The sequence below is a fragment of the Carcharodon carcharias genome, chromosome 12, assembly GCF_017639515.1.
Source record: "Carcharodon carcharias isolate sCarCar2 chromosome 12, sCarCar2.pri, whole genome shotgun sequence".
In the NCBI taxonomy this organism is placed as follows: domain Eukaryota; kingdom Metazoa; phylum Chordata; class Chondrichthyes; order Lamniformes; family Lamnidae; genus Carcharodon; species Carcharodon carcharias.
Window position 1 is genome coordinate 62,209,538 of NC_054478.1, and position 15,766 is coordinate 62,225,303.

General features: G+C 41.4%; 1 protein-coding gene across 1 annotated transcript in view; it reads left to right on the forward strand.

Annotated features, from left to right (window-relative positions):
* Positions 1–1,074: 1,074 nt before the first annotated feature.
* LOC121285161 (potassium voltage-gated channel subfamily H member 7) overlaps positions 1,075–15,766 on the forward strand; it is a 60,355-nt gene continuing 45,663 nt past the window's right edge. The window contains exons 1-2 of the mRNA XM_041201407.1: positions 1,075–1,404; positions 12,469–12,699. Coding sequence (XP_041057341.1) covers positions 1,329–1,404; positions 12,469–12,699 — 307 coding nt within the window. The 5' untranslated portion in view covers positions 1,075–1,328. The remainder of the gene's footprint in view (positions 1,405–12,468; positions 12,700–15,766) is intronic.

The window sequence follows — 15,766 nt, forward strand, 5'->3', positions numbered from 1 at the left end:
TCAACAAGATGAGAACTGAGCCAACAAGAGCGAGCTAACATTTTGCTGTATCTCAGCAAAATCCTGGAACCAATTTTGAGTTGGTTTCCGAACCAGCTGATCCTAAATAGGTGAAATGGGGAACATTCAGCTTGCACTTATTTTTACATTTCCTAACTTATCGGTCATTCCTATGCCTTCGGCAAACTAAAGTTATGATCGTTCTTTTCCAACAACGGATTATTTATTTTCTTCATCCCAGTGGCGACTCATTTCTATCTGTAGTCAGCTACCCTCAGTGTCATTTCACAGTTTATAATAATGTTTACTGTTCCTTTCCCCGCCTGAATGGTCGAATCCACTCAAAAACAATTGAGAAAAACACTCGTTTATTAGGGCTCACTTCAGATTGTTTTATACATATGTATAAATATATACACAAAAATTATACTGACATCAAACGAGTTTTGCAACATCTGAATAAATAACGTATGTCGGTGTCAATCGACTTAATAGTTGATGCTGTAAAATGTTTAACTTGTTCTTAACTGTACTCAATTCCTCTCCTTTCTTTTATTGAGGAATGGAAGTTAAATGCCGAGAAACGCTTGCATCCAAGGGCACCTTATTCTGTTTACTTGTTAATTGCACATTTGTGTTCAGTGTGTGATATATAATGGCTGTGTGTTGTGTGTGTGTGGATGGGTTTTACTTTTCTGAAACACTTGCGTCATTTCAAATTAAATTGGAGTTGTGTTCAGCACCTTGGACAGCCATCAGTGGCTCCCGAGCAGTGATTCTTTATACAACTAATTATATTGACTTCGCGAACATCGGATAAGTGGGCATGTCCCCCCACCCTTTCTTTCGGTCTACTGTACTTTCCCCTTGATCCCGTGTACAGTTTCGTGAATCTGGTTTCTAACATAAAGTGGAATGGGCAGCGATCAGTTGTGCACAGACACGCTTGGGTAATCAGAGCTGCGTGTGGAGCCGAGGGGAGCGTCACCCGGGCACAGAGCTGCTGATATCTTCCGTTCAACAGCACCTCGGCGTTCTGACAAGAGCACATCCTTCCGAAATTTGCGATGCTTTTGTTCCAGGAGGGTGAACCAGGGCATTTTCCATTGTCCTCCTTGGCGTTGTTTCTCGGGTCTGCTGGGGGACCCTGAGTTCTAAATGTTCGCGGAAGGTCTGCTATTGCCAAGCGGAGAGAGACTGTGTTGTTGATTATGCTTTTCTGACAAAGGGACGATCTGAGAGAGGCAGAGTGGCTGTGAGAGGAGCACAGAGCGAGCGGATCGGAGCGGCTGTTTAAATCGGGGCAAAGCATCCACATCACATCAAACATGCCTGTACGAAGAGGGCATGTTGCGCCGCAAAATACCTTTTTGGGGACCATCATACGGAAATTCGAGGGCCAAAGTAAGTAGAAATAAACACACTTCCTGCCAAATGCCAAGGTCCAGTCAATCTCGATGTGTGGTGGTGGGCTCACGTCTTTTTACAATTGATCTTCTAGTGTTTGAGGAAATCTAAATATGAATGTAAAGGCGGAGTTGTAATTCTAATGCACATTTTTTTAGTTTTGATAAGGTGTTTGGCTTTCTTCCCAATATCCAGATGAGTCGATTATTGCACTCTTTTTTTGTTTGAAAATCGCAACGAGAGAAGCTACGTTTCTTTACCGTTTACCTGATTTAAGATCGCTCTCACCAGACAAACAAATCAACGTGTGAGAATAAACTATGATTTCAAAGAGCAAAAAGGCAAACTGAACGTTGAAAATAGTACTCCCTTGTCATGTGTGGAGAGTGTCATGTGCCTCTATATAAAGCAGTGGGCGAAATGGTATTTTAGTGTAATGATATTGTACTTAAAAAAAACAAAGTTGTACCATTTATCATTGTAAGGTGATTTGAGTGAAACAGTGCGATGGCCTCCGGGACTCGGTACCAAGGTTCGAACTAGCCCAGATAAATAGAAATAATGTGTGCTTTCTGTTTATGGCTGTTCAGGGCTTTGCAATGTTAGTCCATGTCTCTGTGGACATGAATCAAGAGCATAAACCTGCCAGTATAATGTGCTTGTGCACATGAGATAAGTTGGCGTGGAGAGCCGTTGAACTATACTAAATGCAAGCTATTTTAATGCGAACGCAGCGTTCATTAAATTTAATTTGAACAGAGGGTGTATTAATTCCTTGAATTTTGTTGCCATTATTGATGAATTTGTACATAAAAGCAGCAACATCAAAATACTGTGACGTCAACTTGATGCATATTACAACAAAGTTGACTCAGTTTTCTTTCTGTCACATGAAAGCTAGAGTTGTCACTCACCACCATTTGTATAGGACACTTCTATGTTTTCAGTTAGCAAGTGCTATGATTTATTGTTGCCTTACTTTTTATTTTGGAGATACTGAATTTTTGTAATTATTAAAGTAAGGGACGTCACTTTTATCATCTAATGTCAGCATCAAGCATCTCTAATAAATTACAGCACAGTAATAATGTCAAGCAATATTTATTAACCCTAATCTCAGAACCATACTCCTGCTACACAGCTATGTTTTTTTTCTTTGTTTTCTTTTCAGTTTCTCATGTTGGCAAACCTGAGTGTCTGAGTGAGTCCAGCACTGATTTCGGCATAATTGTCAACAGCTTTGTCTGTAATTGAATGCATACTAGTAATTGAGTAGTCACAGCTCCAAAGGGGCCTGCACAATCATGGAGAGAGGAACATTTAAGTCCCAAATAAGAATTAAGTCACAGAAACAACAATTGCATGCAAGCCAATTTCATCTCCCTGTTGTTTTAAGCAAATGCACAGGCATTGTGTTTTTAATACATTGTGGGGTTTTACTTGGAGCTTGTGTACTTCATTACAGCCTTTGTCTCTTCTGACATGGCATGCCTGCTGATCTCCCCAGGCAACAACAGGTGCAAAGCAGTCTGGATCTCCCAGGAGCTGACTGCTTTGGAGGAGATGTCAGTGTTGGGATGAATCTGTTCCATTACTTTGTAAATGTAGATTGAGGGTATTTTGACTTTTCCTGCGGTTCCCTTATTTGTTTTGTTTCAGCACACCCTCACTTCCTCATCAGCTAATCAACTGTGGCCAAGTTCTTGCTGGTAATGATCTCTTCACCTGAGGCTGTAGGCCTTGTTAGTACTTCAGACTCAGTTGCACTGCTATCAAATGACCTAGAAGAATGCAATGCAGCAAATCCACAATTAACTAAATCTATGATATAGAAATGGTGATTTATTTTCACAAATTAGAAGTGTGTAGGTTTTATTCATACATCATTTATACTGAGGATGTCTACTCCATCTTAGTCTCCATCAATTTGGACAATGCACATGCTATCAAATTGTTAGATTCATACAGCTGAAACCTGCACCTTTGCAATTTTTAAACTAAGCGCAGATAGCAAGGTGATCAGAAAGAGATCCAAAAATGTGAATATATCTTAGTCAGGTAACAAACATGGAATTTGTCAAAGCTTCAGTAATCATATAGCCAAATAAAATGGACTCTAGTGCCAGTTGTTTCAATGCTATGGGTAGTGGTTTATGAGAAGACTGGCCCACTTTCAGCACAGCCCACACAGAATGTGATTTTATTGAAGGCATTTTAGCATGGTGTTACACAGGTGTGTCAAAAGTCTGCAGATTAGGAGATCATGAAGTCAGTATCTGACGCTGATTTGATGGCCAGCCTGACATTTCTACCTCACCATTCTAATTAACATCCTCCCTTAAACATACATGTTCAGCAGCATGAGGAACACACCACCAGTATTATTTAAAAGCATCATTATCCTACTTAATGGCTATTTGCTTATTACTTTCTACAGTCCTTGCAGAGTTTTTAGAAGTACTAGAAGTTTGGAGGAGCTCAGAAAGGTCTGCAAGGAGTGGTGTTAGAGGTTGGAAAGTCATTGGTTGCTATAGCAAGGCTGCTGACAGTCAAGGGGCTAGAGTTGCAGAAATTTGTGAAAATAAATCACCATTTCTATATCATAGATATAGTTAATTGTGGTTTTGCTGCATTGCATTCTTGTAGGTCATTTGATAGCAGTGCAACTGAGTCTGAAGTACTTAAGCTGCAGCATCAGAGAGAGATGGAGCAGAGAGATCAAAGAAGATGTACTGCTCACAGAGGGACAAGGAGGAAGGCTCTCAGTGAAGACTTTACCCACCTAGTGTCTTCAAGGAGCACTTATCCTCATTAAGCCTAAACCAGGAGCAGTGTGTTTCACATCTATCCTTCAGCTTCACCAAGGAGAATTGTGTCACCTCTTGGAATTAGACCTGGAGCCTCAGATCAGGGTAAGGATAGCAATGCCTGTGGCTGGGAAGGTGACTATGGCCCCAAAATGTTTTGCCAGTGGATTCTTCCAGGCTGGAACAGACAACATAGCAAATATCCCACAGTTTGCCATCCATCTCTGCATCTTGGAAGTCACAGAGGTTTTTTATACCAAGAGAGGAGACTTCATTGTCGTCTCTAAATGGACTCTAATCGTGGCTTTGCTAGGATAGCAGGGCTTCTCCATGGTGCAAGGTGCTGTTGACAATGCGCATGTGGCTTTGCATGCATCATGTTTCAATAGTGACATGTACTGAAACCATATAGGGTACCACTCATTCAATGTACGATTGCCATGAGACTATGCCTAACATATTATGCTGGTGAATGCCAGCAATCTTGACAGCAGTTTTGATACATTCATCCTGTGCCAATCTGCTGTTCCAGAAATCTTTCAGCCACCACATCAAACTAGAGAGTGACTGCTTGGTGATAAGGAGCTATCCTCTCTGCACCTGACTGATGACCCCCACCCCCGACTTCCCAACCCATCACATGTGACCAGTACTCATATAATGTGAGCCATGCTGCCACAAGGAACATCATCCAGCAGACCATTGGGGTGCTAAAGCAACAGTTCTGCTTACTGGATCACTTGGGAGGAACCCTGCAATACTTGCCAAGGCATGTGTCCCAATTCAACGCAGTCTGTTGCATTCTTCTCAGACTGGCCATCATGAGGCTGCAACCCCTGCCACTATGGATTTGGTAAGCACTTCAAGAGGAAAAGGAGGAACAGCAGGAGAGGGATGAGGAGAAGGTATAATAGTAGGAGGAAGGAAGCATCCAGCATATTCATAACCTGGACAGGGTGTTGTGAGCACTCGAATACAGGTCCCCTGAATGAAATACCAAATCCCCATTATTCAACAGTTCCCCACTTGCCATTATTCTATTACTCACCATCACTGTGAAGTCTTGGTCACAATCCTGAAAAAAAACTGCCACAAAACAACCATTCCATGGCAACTTTATGCAACAACACATACAATAGCCCATACAATATTCAGCTAATCCTGTAGTACCCATTTTGCAGGTGTCTTTGCCTGTCCTAGCACTCTTACAAAGTGCTACCCTTGTGGCTACAGCATGGCTAGTGGCTTTTACTGAAAGAGATTACAGATGGCCTTGCAGGATGCCCTTGAGCGACTCGAAGGTTTGACCTCAGACTGCACCTGGCATGGGCAGCAGCAACCTGGGCTGGCTGATGGGCAACAGCAAGTGCACTGGTGGAGTGGCATTGGTAAGAGCACAAATGCTGTCATTCTGAGAGAGGACTGCAGATTTGTGCTCTACAGAAACACTACCACTCTCCCAGGGTGGTGCCTCAGCAATCCTAGTAATTTTCTGGAGTGCTATGAGAGCCTCCAAACGACCTTTCAGCACTAGTATCCACAATCATAATGGCAGCAGTTTGAGACCACATGGCACCAAGCTGTGCTTGAATGGCAACATGTCACAATTTCATGACCTCAGTCTGAACTTATCCTGCAGTGCTCTGACACTGGGTGGGTTCTCTTTGTGCTATAGCGGAAGCTGATAAATTGGCTATCAGATGGCTGCATCACAGTTGGGTTCACAAGCGTTCTCAAGCAATTGGTCATCACTTTCACACTAGAAGGGTTGAGCTTCAAGCTCTGAGCAAAGCCTGTATTAGGATAAAGCCAAACTCCTTCATGCTTTGTGACAGTAGCAACAGACTGGAGCAGACCTGCCAATGCACCAAACTTCTCTGTGTGCATGCCCAACAGCCTTTTCCGGCATTCTGCCCCATTGAAGTTCTCATCTGAGTCCTCTGCAGCAGAGCTTGTGTGCAAGACCAAGCATCTCTGCTCTCCAGTCACCTGGCCTGACTGCAACCTACTCATGCTCAGTGACTCATCACATACAGTTCCCACCTCTATGTTAGCCTCTAAAATTTGTATAGTGTCAGCATCAAATCGAGTGATAAAAGCAAAATACTGCGGATGCTGGAAATCTGAAACAAAAACAAAAATTGCTGGAAAAACTCAGCAGATCTGACAGCATCTGTGGAGAGAAAGACAGAATTAACGTTTTGAGTCCGTATGACTCTTCTTCAGAACTGTTCTGAAGAAGAGTCATATGGACCCGAAACGTTAAATCAGATCAAATGAGTTGTTTCTTCCACCCCAGTCTGTTCTCCCTCTGGGCCTTTAGCTTCAGGCACCAGTGACTGACAATGTGGCCATTTTTGGATATCTGAAAGCATAAATGCACAAGGGCAAAGGTGAGGTGTGGGAAAGCAGGGTGGAAGCAAGAGATGCATGGCCACACCACCTGCAGCTTGTACATCATAACAGATAGCAGGATGAGGGTGTTATGCGAAGGTGCATTCAGTAGGAACATACCATCATCCCTTAATGACTCCAGAGATGCTGTTGGTCACGGTCTTAGTGATAGGCACTTAACTGTTTCCAGCACTGTCTATTCCATGGAGGTCAGCTATGTCTGCCTCCTGCAGGTTAGCTGCTGCTGGATCAACTTGTCCTGCAAAAGAGAGGGCAGTGTGTCAGTGAGTGTGGTGCCATGTGCTTGGGTGATGTGCCTGCTGCAGTTGAATAGTTGGCAGTATGTGCAAGTGTGAGATATGAGTGTGAGCCTTGCAACAGTGCTAAGCGCATGAGGTTGAAGTGAAGCTATGAATGTAAGGTTTGAGTCATGGTTAATATACTCAGCTGGCAGGTGAATTATGAGGGTATATATGCTGAATGGAGCAGTTTGTGACGCTAATGATGCAGTTAATAGGATATTGCGTGTATGGATGCCTTCACTGACACTGACCACTCATGTGAGATCATTTAGCTTTTTTTGGCACTGCATCCTGGCCCTCAGGGCTAGATTGGTGGCATTGACTGCCATAGTCACCTGTTCCCACTGCCTGCTAAGTCTCCGTCTGGAGGCTCTCCTGTCTCTCAGAGGGAAGAGAACCTCTCTCTTCCTGTTCACCTCCTGCATTCAGGCCTCCAGGCCTCCAACGTGGCATTGGAAAGCCTTGGAGTACACTTTCTGTTGCTTCCTCCAGAACTTCCACTCTTCTCCATGAAGTTTCAGCCCCTGCTGTGGCCAGAATGCATCTTGCCTTTTAAGAGGTGCAGTCTGACCTTAAGTAGTGCAGGCTTGCTTTAAATGATAAATGCCTCACTCAGACTTGGGCCCCTGCTGGGGTGTGGAGCCATTCAACTGTGCATTCAGCACTGTGCTGTAGGCCACTGTCATCAGAATTACCAGACAGCATGAAATTTGCATAACAAAAACAGAATTACCTGGAAAAACTCAGCAGGTCTGGCAGCATCGGCGGAGAAGAAAAGAGTTGACGTTTCGAGTCCTCGTGACCCTTCGACAGAACTTGCGTTCGAGTCCAAGAAAGAGTTGAAATATAAGCTGGTTTAAGGTGTGTGTGTGGGGGGGCGGAGAGATAGAGAGACAAAGAGGTGGAGCGGGGGGGCGGGGGTGTGGTTGTAGGGACAAACAAGCAGTGATAGAAGCAGCTCATCAAAAGATGTCAACGACAATAGTACAATAGAACACATAGGTGTTAAAATTAAAGTTGGTGATATTATCTAAACGAATGTGCTAATTAAGAATGGATGGTAGGGCATTCAAGGTATAGCTCTAGTGGGTTTTTTTTTTTATTTATATAATGGAAATAGGTGGGAAAAGGAAAATCTTTATAATTTATTGGGAAAAAAAAAGGGAAGGGGGAAACAGAAAGGGGCTGGGGATGGGGGAGGGAGCTTACGACCTAAAGTTGTTGAATTCAATATTCAGTCCGGAAGGCTGTAAAGTCCCTAGTCGGAAGATGAGGTGTTGTTCCTCCAGTTTGCGTTGGGCTTCACTGGAACAATGCAGCAAGCCAAGGACAGACATGTGGGCAAGAGAGCAGGGTGGAGTGTTGAAATGGCAAGCGACAGGGAGGTTTGGGTCATTCTTGCGGACAGACCGCAGGTGTTCTGCAAAGCGGTCGCCCAGTTTACGTTTGGTCTCTCCAATGTAGAGGAGACCACATTGGGAGCAACGAATGCAGTAGACTAAGTTGGGGGAAATGCAAGTGAAATGCTGCTTCACTTGAAAGGAGTGTTTGGGTCCTTGGACGGTGAGGAGAGAGGAAGTGAAGGGGCAGGTGTTGCATCTTTTGCGTGGGCATGGGGTGGTGCCATAGGAGGGGGTTGAGGAGTAGGGGGTGATGGAGGAGTGGACCAGGGTGTCCCGGAGGGAGCGATCCCTACGGAATGCCGATAAGGGGGGTGAAGGGAAGATGTGTTTGGTGGTGGCATCATGCTGGAGTTGGCGGAAATGGCGGAGGATGATCCTTTGAATGCGGAGGCTGGTGGGGTGATAAGTGAGGACAAGGGGGACCCTATCATGTTTCTGGGAGGGAGGAGAAGGCGTGAGGGCAGATGCAACACCTGCCCCTTCACTTCCTCTCTCCTTACCGTCCAAGGACCCAAACACTCCTTTCAAGTGAAGCAGCATTTCACTTGCATTTCCCCCAACTTAGTCTACTGCATTCGTTGCTCCCAATGTGGTCTCCTCTACATTGGAGAGACCAAATGTAAACTGGGCGACCGCTTTGCAGAACACCTGCGGTCTGTCCGCAAGAATGACCCAAACCTCCCTGTCGCTTGCCATTTCAACACTCCACCCTGCTCTCTTGCCCACATGTCTGTCCTTGGCTTGCTGCATTGTTCCAGTGAAGCCCAACGCAAACTGGAGGAACAACACCTCATCTTCCGACTAGGGACTTTACAGCCTTCCGGACTGAATATTGAATTCAACAACTTTAGGTCGTAAGCTCCCTCCCCCATCCCCACCCCCTTTCTGTTTCCCCCTTCCCTTTTTTTTTTCCCAATAAATTATAAAGATTTTCCTTTTCCCACCTATTTCCATTATATAAATAAAAAAAAAAACCACTAGAGCTATACCTTGAGTGCCCTACCATCCATTCTTAATTAGCACATTCGTTTAGATAATATCACCAACTTTAATTTTAACACCTATGTGTTCTATTGTACTATTGTCGTTGACATCTTTTGATGAGCTGCTTCTATCACTGCTTGTTTGTCCCTACAACCACACCCCCGCCCCCCCGCTCCACCTCTTTGTCTCTCTATCTCTCCGCCCCCCCACACACACACCTTAAACCAGCTTATATTTCAACTCTTTCTTGGACTCGAACGCAAGTTCTGTCGAAGGGTCATGAGGACTCGAAACGTCAACTCTTTTCTTCTCCGCCGATGCTGCCAGACCTGCTGAGTTTTTCCAGGTAATTCTGTTTTTGTTTTGGATTTTCAGCATCCGCAGTTTTTTTGTTTTTATGAAATTTGCATGCTGTCTGCATGACTTTGAGTAGGAGCAGGGTAATTGTGCATCATGACCGCCACACCCAATTTCAGGGGCTATTCAATTTAGCTCCCGTAGTTTGCAAACAATCTACTTAAATATAACAATCTCTCACAATCAATAAAATTCACTAACGTCCTTTAAGGAAAGAAACCTGCTGTCCTTACCTAGTCTGCCTATGTGTGACTCCAGACCCACAGGAATGCAGTTGATGCTTAAGTGCCCTCTGATATGACTTCGCAAGCCATTCAGTTGTAGTCAAGATGATTCCCCACATCTTTCTCTAGGGTAATTAGGGATGGATAATAAATGCTGGCCTTGCCAGTACACCCACATCCTGTGAATGAATAAAAAATAATGGCAGTGTACTTCGATTATCTTTGCAATTTTCCATAAAGTAGCCTTCATAATTAAATTACGTAGATCTTGGTTTTGAATTTGCCAGACATGAGCCATATATTAAGTAATGACCAAAATTACATTTGACTATCAGTTGCAGTGAAGCTTCCTGCTCCTATTTCAACATATTTTAGTTAAACTGTGATGCATTGTCAGTTTATGAGCCAAAACTTTACAATGTGGCCCTTTTTACACCCATAACTCATTCTCATTGAATATTTCTAAAGGTGTCTTTCATTCTGGCTGAAACTGGCATAAAAACATCAAACGTGATGTGAGAGGCCATTAGATCAATGGTGTGTAAAATCTAAATGTCATGTTGCAGATGCATAGTCATGTTTGCATAGTCCAAAAAATGGGAATTCATGGACTCAGTGACTGCTGTTGAGGATCAAAGCTATGGCAGAGTCATCGCTGAGTCAGCTGGAACATAGGCACAGATAGGCCATGGAATAAGATAGAATAAGATTTCATCCTTTACATTACTGCAAGTGGCAATATCCATTTACAACATTGCACTAGCACATATCATAGATATATGTTTTATTAAACCAAATAAGTCAAACTCTTAATTGGATAGCTTTCTTCGTGTCCTGAGGATGTTCAAAAGACAAAAGGATGTTCACAGTCAATGAATTCATTTTTTGAAGTCACTGTTGTTATGTCAGCAAATATAGAAGCCAATTTACTTGCTGCATAATCTACCAACCAGCAGTGAGGTGGATCTATATTTGGTGGTTCTGAGTATGAATAAAAATTTGCCAGGATACCAGTAGAGCTTATTTGTTGTTGTTTGCATAGTACCACAGGATCTTTTACCTCCACCTGAATAGGCAAGCTGAAAGATGGTGCTTCCAACAGTGTAGCATTACACTGAAGTGATGGTTTAGATTATATTCTCAAATCTTATACTGGAGCTTGAATCCAATAGCCTTCTGATTCAGGGCCAATGAGGATCATGTCCACAATTCTTTCTCCCTCCAGTCATACCACAAGCACCCAAGGAAATGACTTCTCTCCTGCAAGGAAGGATGCATGGAAAATGGCTATACTCCCACTTTTCAGATTGAAGCTACCAGGAATCAGTTATAGCTCTCTCCAGCTATAATTGCCAGAGATTATGTTCCATGCAGACTGCTGATGTATATGGCTGCAGCTTCCAGTGAAAGCAGCAGATACCAGGGGCACATCTTCCCTCCCAGAGGCAACAAAAAAATCATGGTCTCATGCTTATTCAACACAAAGCTGCCAAATATTGTGGATACCGTCTCCATTCCAGCAACAGTAATGCATCCTTCTTTTTAGGACAACCAGTATTGGACTCAGAACAGTGCTTGTGCCTGATCCTTGCTCATATTGTAAGGATAGGGGTGGTGGTGGTGCAAAGGACTAGAAGATGCAGCTTTTGATTAAAATTCTAGTTGATTGTTACATCTCTGGCCCATCCCAATTAGACACCAATGGATCTTCATAACATCTCTAAATCTCCAAGTATTTATAAAATTAATATTTTAATACAGAGAACTTGTTTTTCTTGATGTGCATCCAAGATATAATTTAAATAATGATGGGAGACTTACGACAATACACAGAAAAATTCACATGTACTTAGAAATGTACAGAGGAAAATGAGTTTTCTATATTTAAAGCATACTTCCACACAGAGAAAAGTGCAGCTGAATTTGAAAAAAATTTAGGTAAAATTATTCACCCCGGGAATAAATCTGATGGAGAAAAATTCATACTGTTTTGGCTTTTTAATCTAGTTCACCATTTGTTCCTGTATTACACTGGTTCAGTTGCAAAGGGTGCATTTAGCTTAGGATAGAGGCTCATGCAGTACTGATATAGAAGGATATGTTCCCTGAACTGAGCTCACCTGTATTATCAATGCATACACAGAACATGGTTCCATTCCTTGGTTTTATCATCTAACACCTTATGAGTAGGAGGAAAGAATTGGCAAAAATAAAATTGCAGTGTTTGTTTTCAGGGATATTTCAGTTTACAGTCTACAATAGAGTAATACTGTTTTAATGTAGCCCTGCAGTTGTGCATTTTAAATTGAGCATAGCAACTTTAAATATTTGGTTACTTTTACTTGGCTTACACAAATTACTTAAACATAAATGTCAGTTATGCATAAATGTAATGCATGTTTTGCGTACTGGTAATATTTTAAAACTCCAACAATTTTGCAATTTTGTTTTTGTTGTAATGGGCTCGTGTAAAACCCCTATAGAGTAGATTGGCTATACTACCTCTCATTGTTAGTGATGACAGCTAGCTGAATTGTAAGAACAGACTGGCATTTTCTATTACTAACATTATTTTTCTGCTTCTTTACAGATAGAAAATTCATCATTGCCAATGCAAGGGTGCAGAACTGTGCAATTATCTATTGCAATGATGGATTTTGTGAGATGACTGGCTTCTCGAGGCCGGATGTCATGCAGAAGCCTTGTACCTGTGATTTTCTACATGGTCCAGAAAGCAAGCGGCATGCAATTGCTCAGATTGCCCAAGCTCTGCTCGGCTCAGAAGAGAGGAAGGTGGATGTCATATTCTATCGCAAGGATGGTAGGATAAAGAAATACATTTTTACTTACAAGATTAGGAATTAATCCACACTTTTAAACTGTGCTTATTCAACATGAACTGCATATGGGCACAAAATCAGATTAAAATGGTAAATTTAGCTGAATGGAAACAGCATATAATTCATTGAAGTTCAGAAGAAAATGCTTTGGATAATGCAGTTAGTTAATAAACACAATAGCAAATAAATATAGTTAGACAGCCGGAACTAAAGAAACCAAAGAATAGGGCTCAGGTTTAAATCCATGTAGGTTAATCCCTCTCATATGACTATATCAATTCAAGTGCTTTGATAATAATATTTTGAAATCTTGAGAAAAAACTGCTAAAAATCTTTAATAACATTTTGTGCTGGTGTAGGTCTTTTTTTCAAATGCTTGAAGTATAAAAAGCCATATTTTTCCAGACCTTTCAATCACCTTCATTGTAGTTAATTAATGTAATAAGCATTAAGCCACTTTCTCAATTAGTCAAAAGTCAGATTGAGTCATTGAAGTTATCTACTGAGAATCCAAGAGCTGACACTTTGGGCAGTTTTCATGCTGTGAAGTGATTGAGATGTTAGTGGTAATTCCAACATGTCTGATTTAGCTTGTGGAATTAATGTAGTGCAAATTAAATTCAGTCACAACAACAAGGAGCCTCTTCAGTAATGTCCTAAATCAATCAGGCAGCATGAGGTTTAGTTAAAGCAGAATAAGGCAGACAAAATCAATTTCTGTAGAAATGGAATATTGCATTTTCCTGTTCTCTTCATAGCTGTTCAAGAAAGAAATGGCATAGTTTATAAGACTACTATAGGCAGTTTGTATTCTGAAACAGAAGTAACAGTTAGACAGTTGAGAGACAAGCACATTATTGTTCATACAACTGAGCCAACAAATAACTTGCATTTATTAGCAAAAATGAGGATGCACGGAAGTGCAGGTAGCTATTTGACTTGCATTCAAAATGGTTGGAAGTTCAGCGATGGAAAGGAAGGATGTTGTGCAGGCAGTCTGATTGGTGAGATGATGTGTGTGGTGCACTCAAGAGATCTGTTCCAGAGTTTCAACTTCTCACCACATTTATTCATAATTTGGATGAAGGAACAGCGTACCCAAGCTTGCAGATGATGCTAAATTAGTATAGACTGTGAGGAATGCAGATGGAGACAAGAAGTTGTAAGCACTATAACTGGATTAAATGAGTGGGCAGAATTGTGGCAGCTAGAGTGCAATGTGGGCAAATGTGAGGTCATGCACCTTGGGTCTGAGAAAGAACAATCAGAAAATTTTCGAAATGGTGAGAGACCAGGAGCTGTGGAAATGTGGGAGTCCAAATATATAAATTATTTAAAGTCAGTCAATAGGTATAAAGTGCAACCTAAACAGTAGTAAAATGTTATATAAACTTGGCTCCTATTTCTTTGAGTATCAGGGATTGAGTGATGTTTGGATCAAGCTGTTTAAAATGTTAAAAGAATTTGATAGGAGAGGTAAGAAAGACCCATTTCCTCTGGTGGCGAACTCAATTATGTGGTGATATAGACCTGGATGTTGCCCTACTAATGACAACAATCTGGCAACAATCTTCATCATTACTCCTTTGAAACTAACTAATTTGGAAATCCAGAATTTGATGTCAGTGATTCTGCACTGCTCCTTAGGGTGCGCTACTGAAGTCGCTGCAGGTTGCAATCAATTCAAAATTACAGAACTGTCAAGAATGTGTCTTTTTACCCTATTAATCTCACTGTAAAATCCCATGTAAAAGTTACACCTTGTTGAATGAGGTGTAACTGGATTTTTAACAGTGCACAAAGTTCATAATTACTGCTGAACTATTCCCCAGAAAATTTGCTTGGTTATCTCCTTATCTTGTTAAAGAATTCCACGAATTTTAAAATGGATATATTTTTAAAATGTGTTTATGATATTTCTCCTTCTACCTTAATCCAATGCGTATGTCTAAATCATTTACCTCTCTCTTTATAAACTTATATTAAAAAGCAGAGGATAATCAGTGCATTTTAGTTCCGGGTTTTCTGTGTGAGAATACTTCAACATGATTGACTGCATGATGACTTCACTGATAGTCTAATATCACACCTGGAGAACTCCTTGACCTGGTACCAGATTCAAACTAAAGTTGGGAAAACTCCATGCCACAGAGATCTCACGATCTTTGTGACAGCTTTCTTCAAGGTCAGTGACAAGTGAGGTCATTTCACTGCTGACTGCAAAATCTGGGCCAAAGTGTTAAAATGAGGACCATTCAAGAGCAAAATCAGGAAGCCCTTTTTCACCCAAAGTTATATTGGAAATCAGGAACTCTCTTTCAAAAAGTAATTGCCAGGATAATTTGTGCTTTCAAGTCTGGGTTAGAAAGATCTTTGTTAGGTAAGAGTGTCAAGGAACATGGAGTAAAGGCAGGAAATTGGAGTTTAGGTAAATATCAGTCATGATTTAATTGATTGGTGGAGTAAGCCCTATGGTCCGAGAATGTTTAAAAAGATTTTCCCACTTCTTTCCCATGCATATCTGTCAGAAGGAACAGATGAGTAATGGTTGCTTATCTATCTCTCCAATTGATTATTCAATGAAAACAGGTAAAATGTAGTTTTAGCAATTGACACAAAACAGGTATCAGTTCAAACTACAGCTGGGCTTACCTATTGTAGTCAGAAGCTCAACAGTCTAGTTTCTAGGTTTATCAATGGTTGAAAAAATCCTTTATTTATGCTCCCCATGATAACTAATTAGTCAATCTCACTAAAACAAGGCTCATAGTTTGCTATCATTTTTGCTGATGATATGCAATGATAGATTACTTTACAATGTCATTCTATGGAATAACAAAGGATATGTAGAACATTGTGAAACTATATGTGGGCGAAATTGGTCTTCATTTGCAATTTGTTCATAATAAATTGTCAGTTGATTGTTCGCTAAGTCCAACCTTCTTTCCACTCAAGTTCACAGAGTGTTCAAACTCTTTTTGGAGTCTAATTTTCTAGTCTCCCTTTTACTTGGTTTGAAATTAAAAACCTTGGCGGTATTTTCCAATC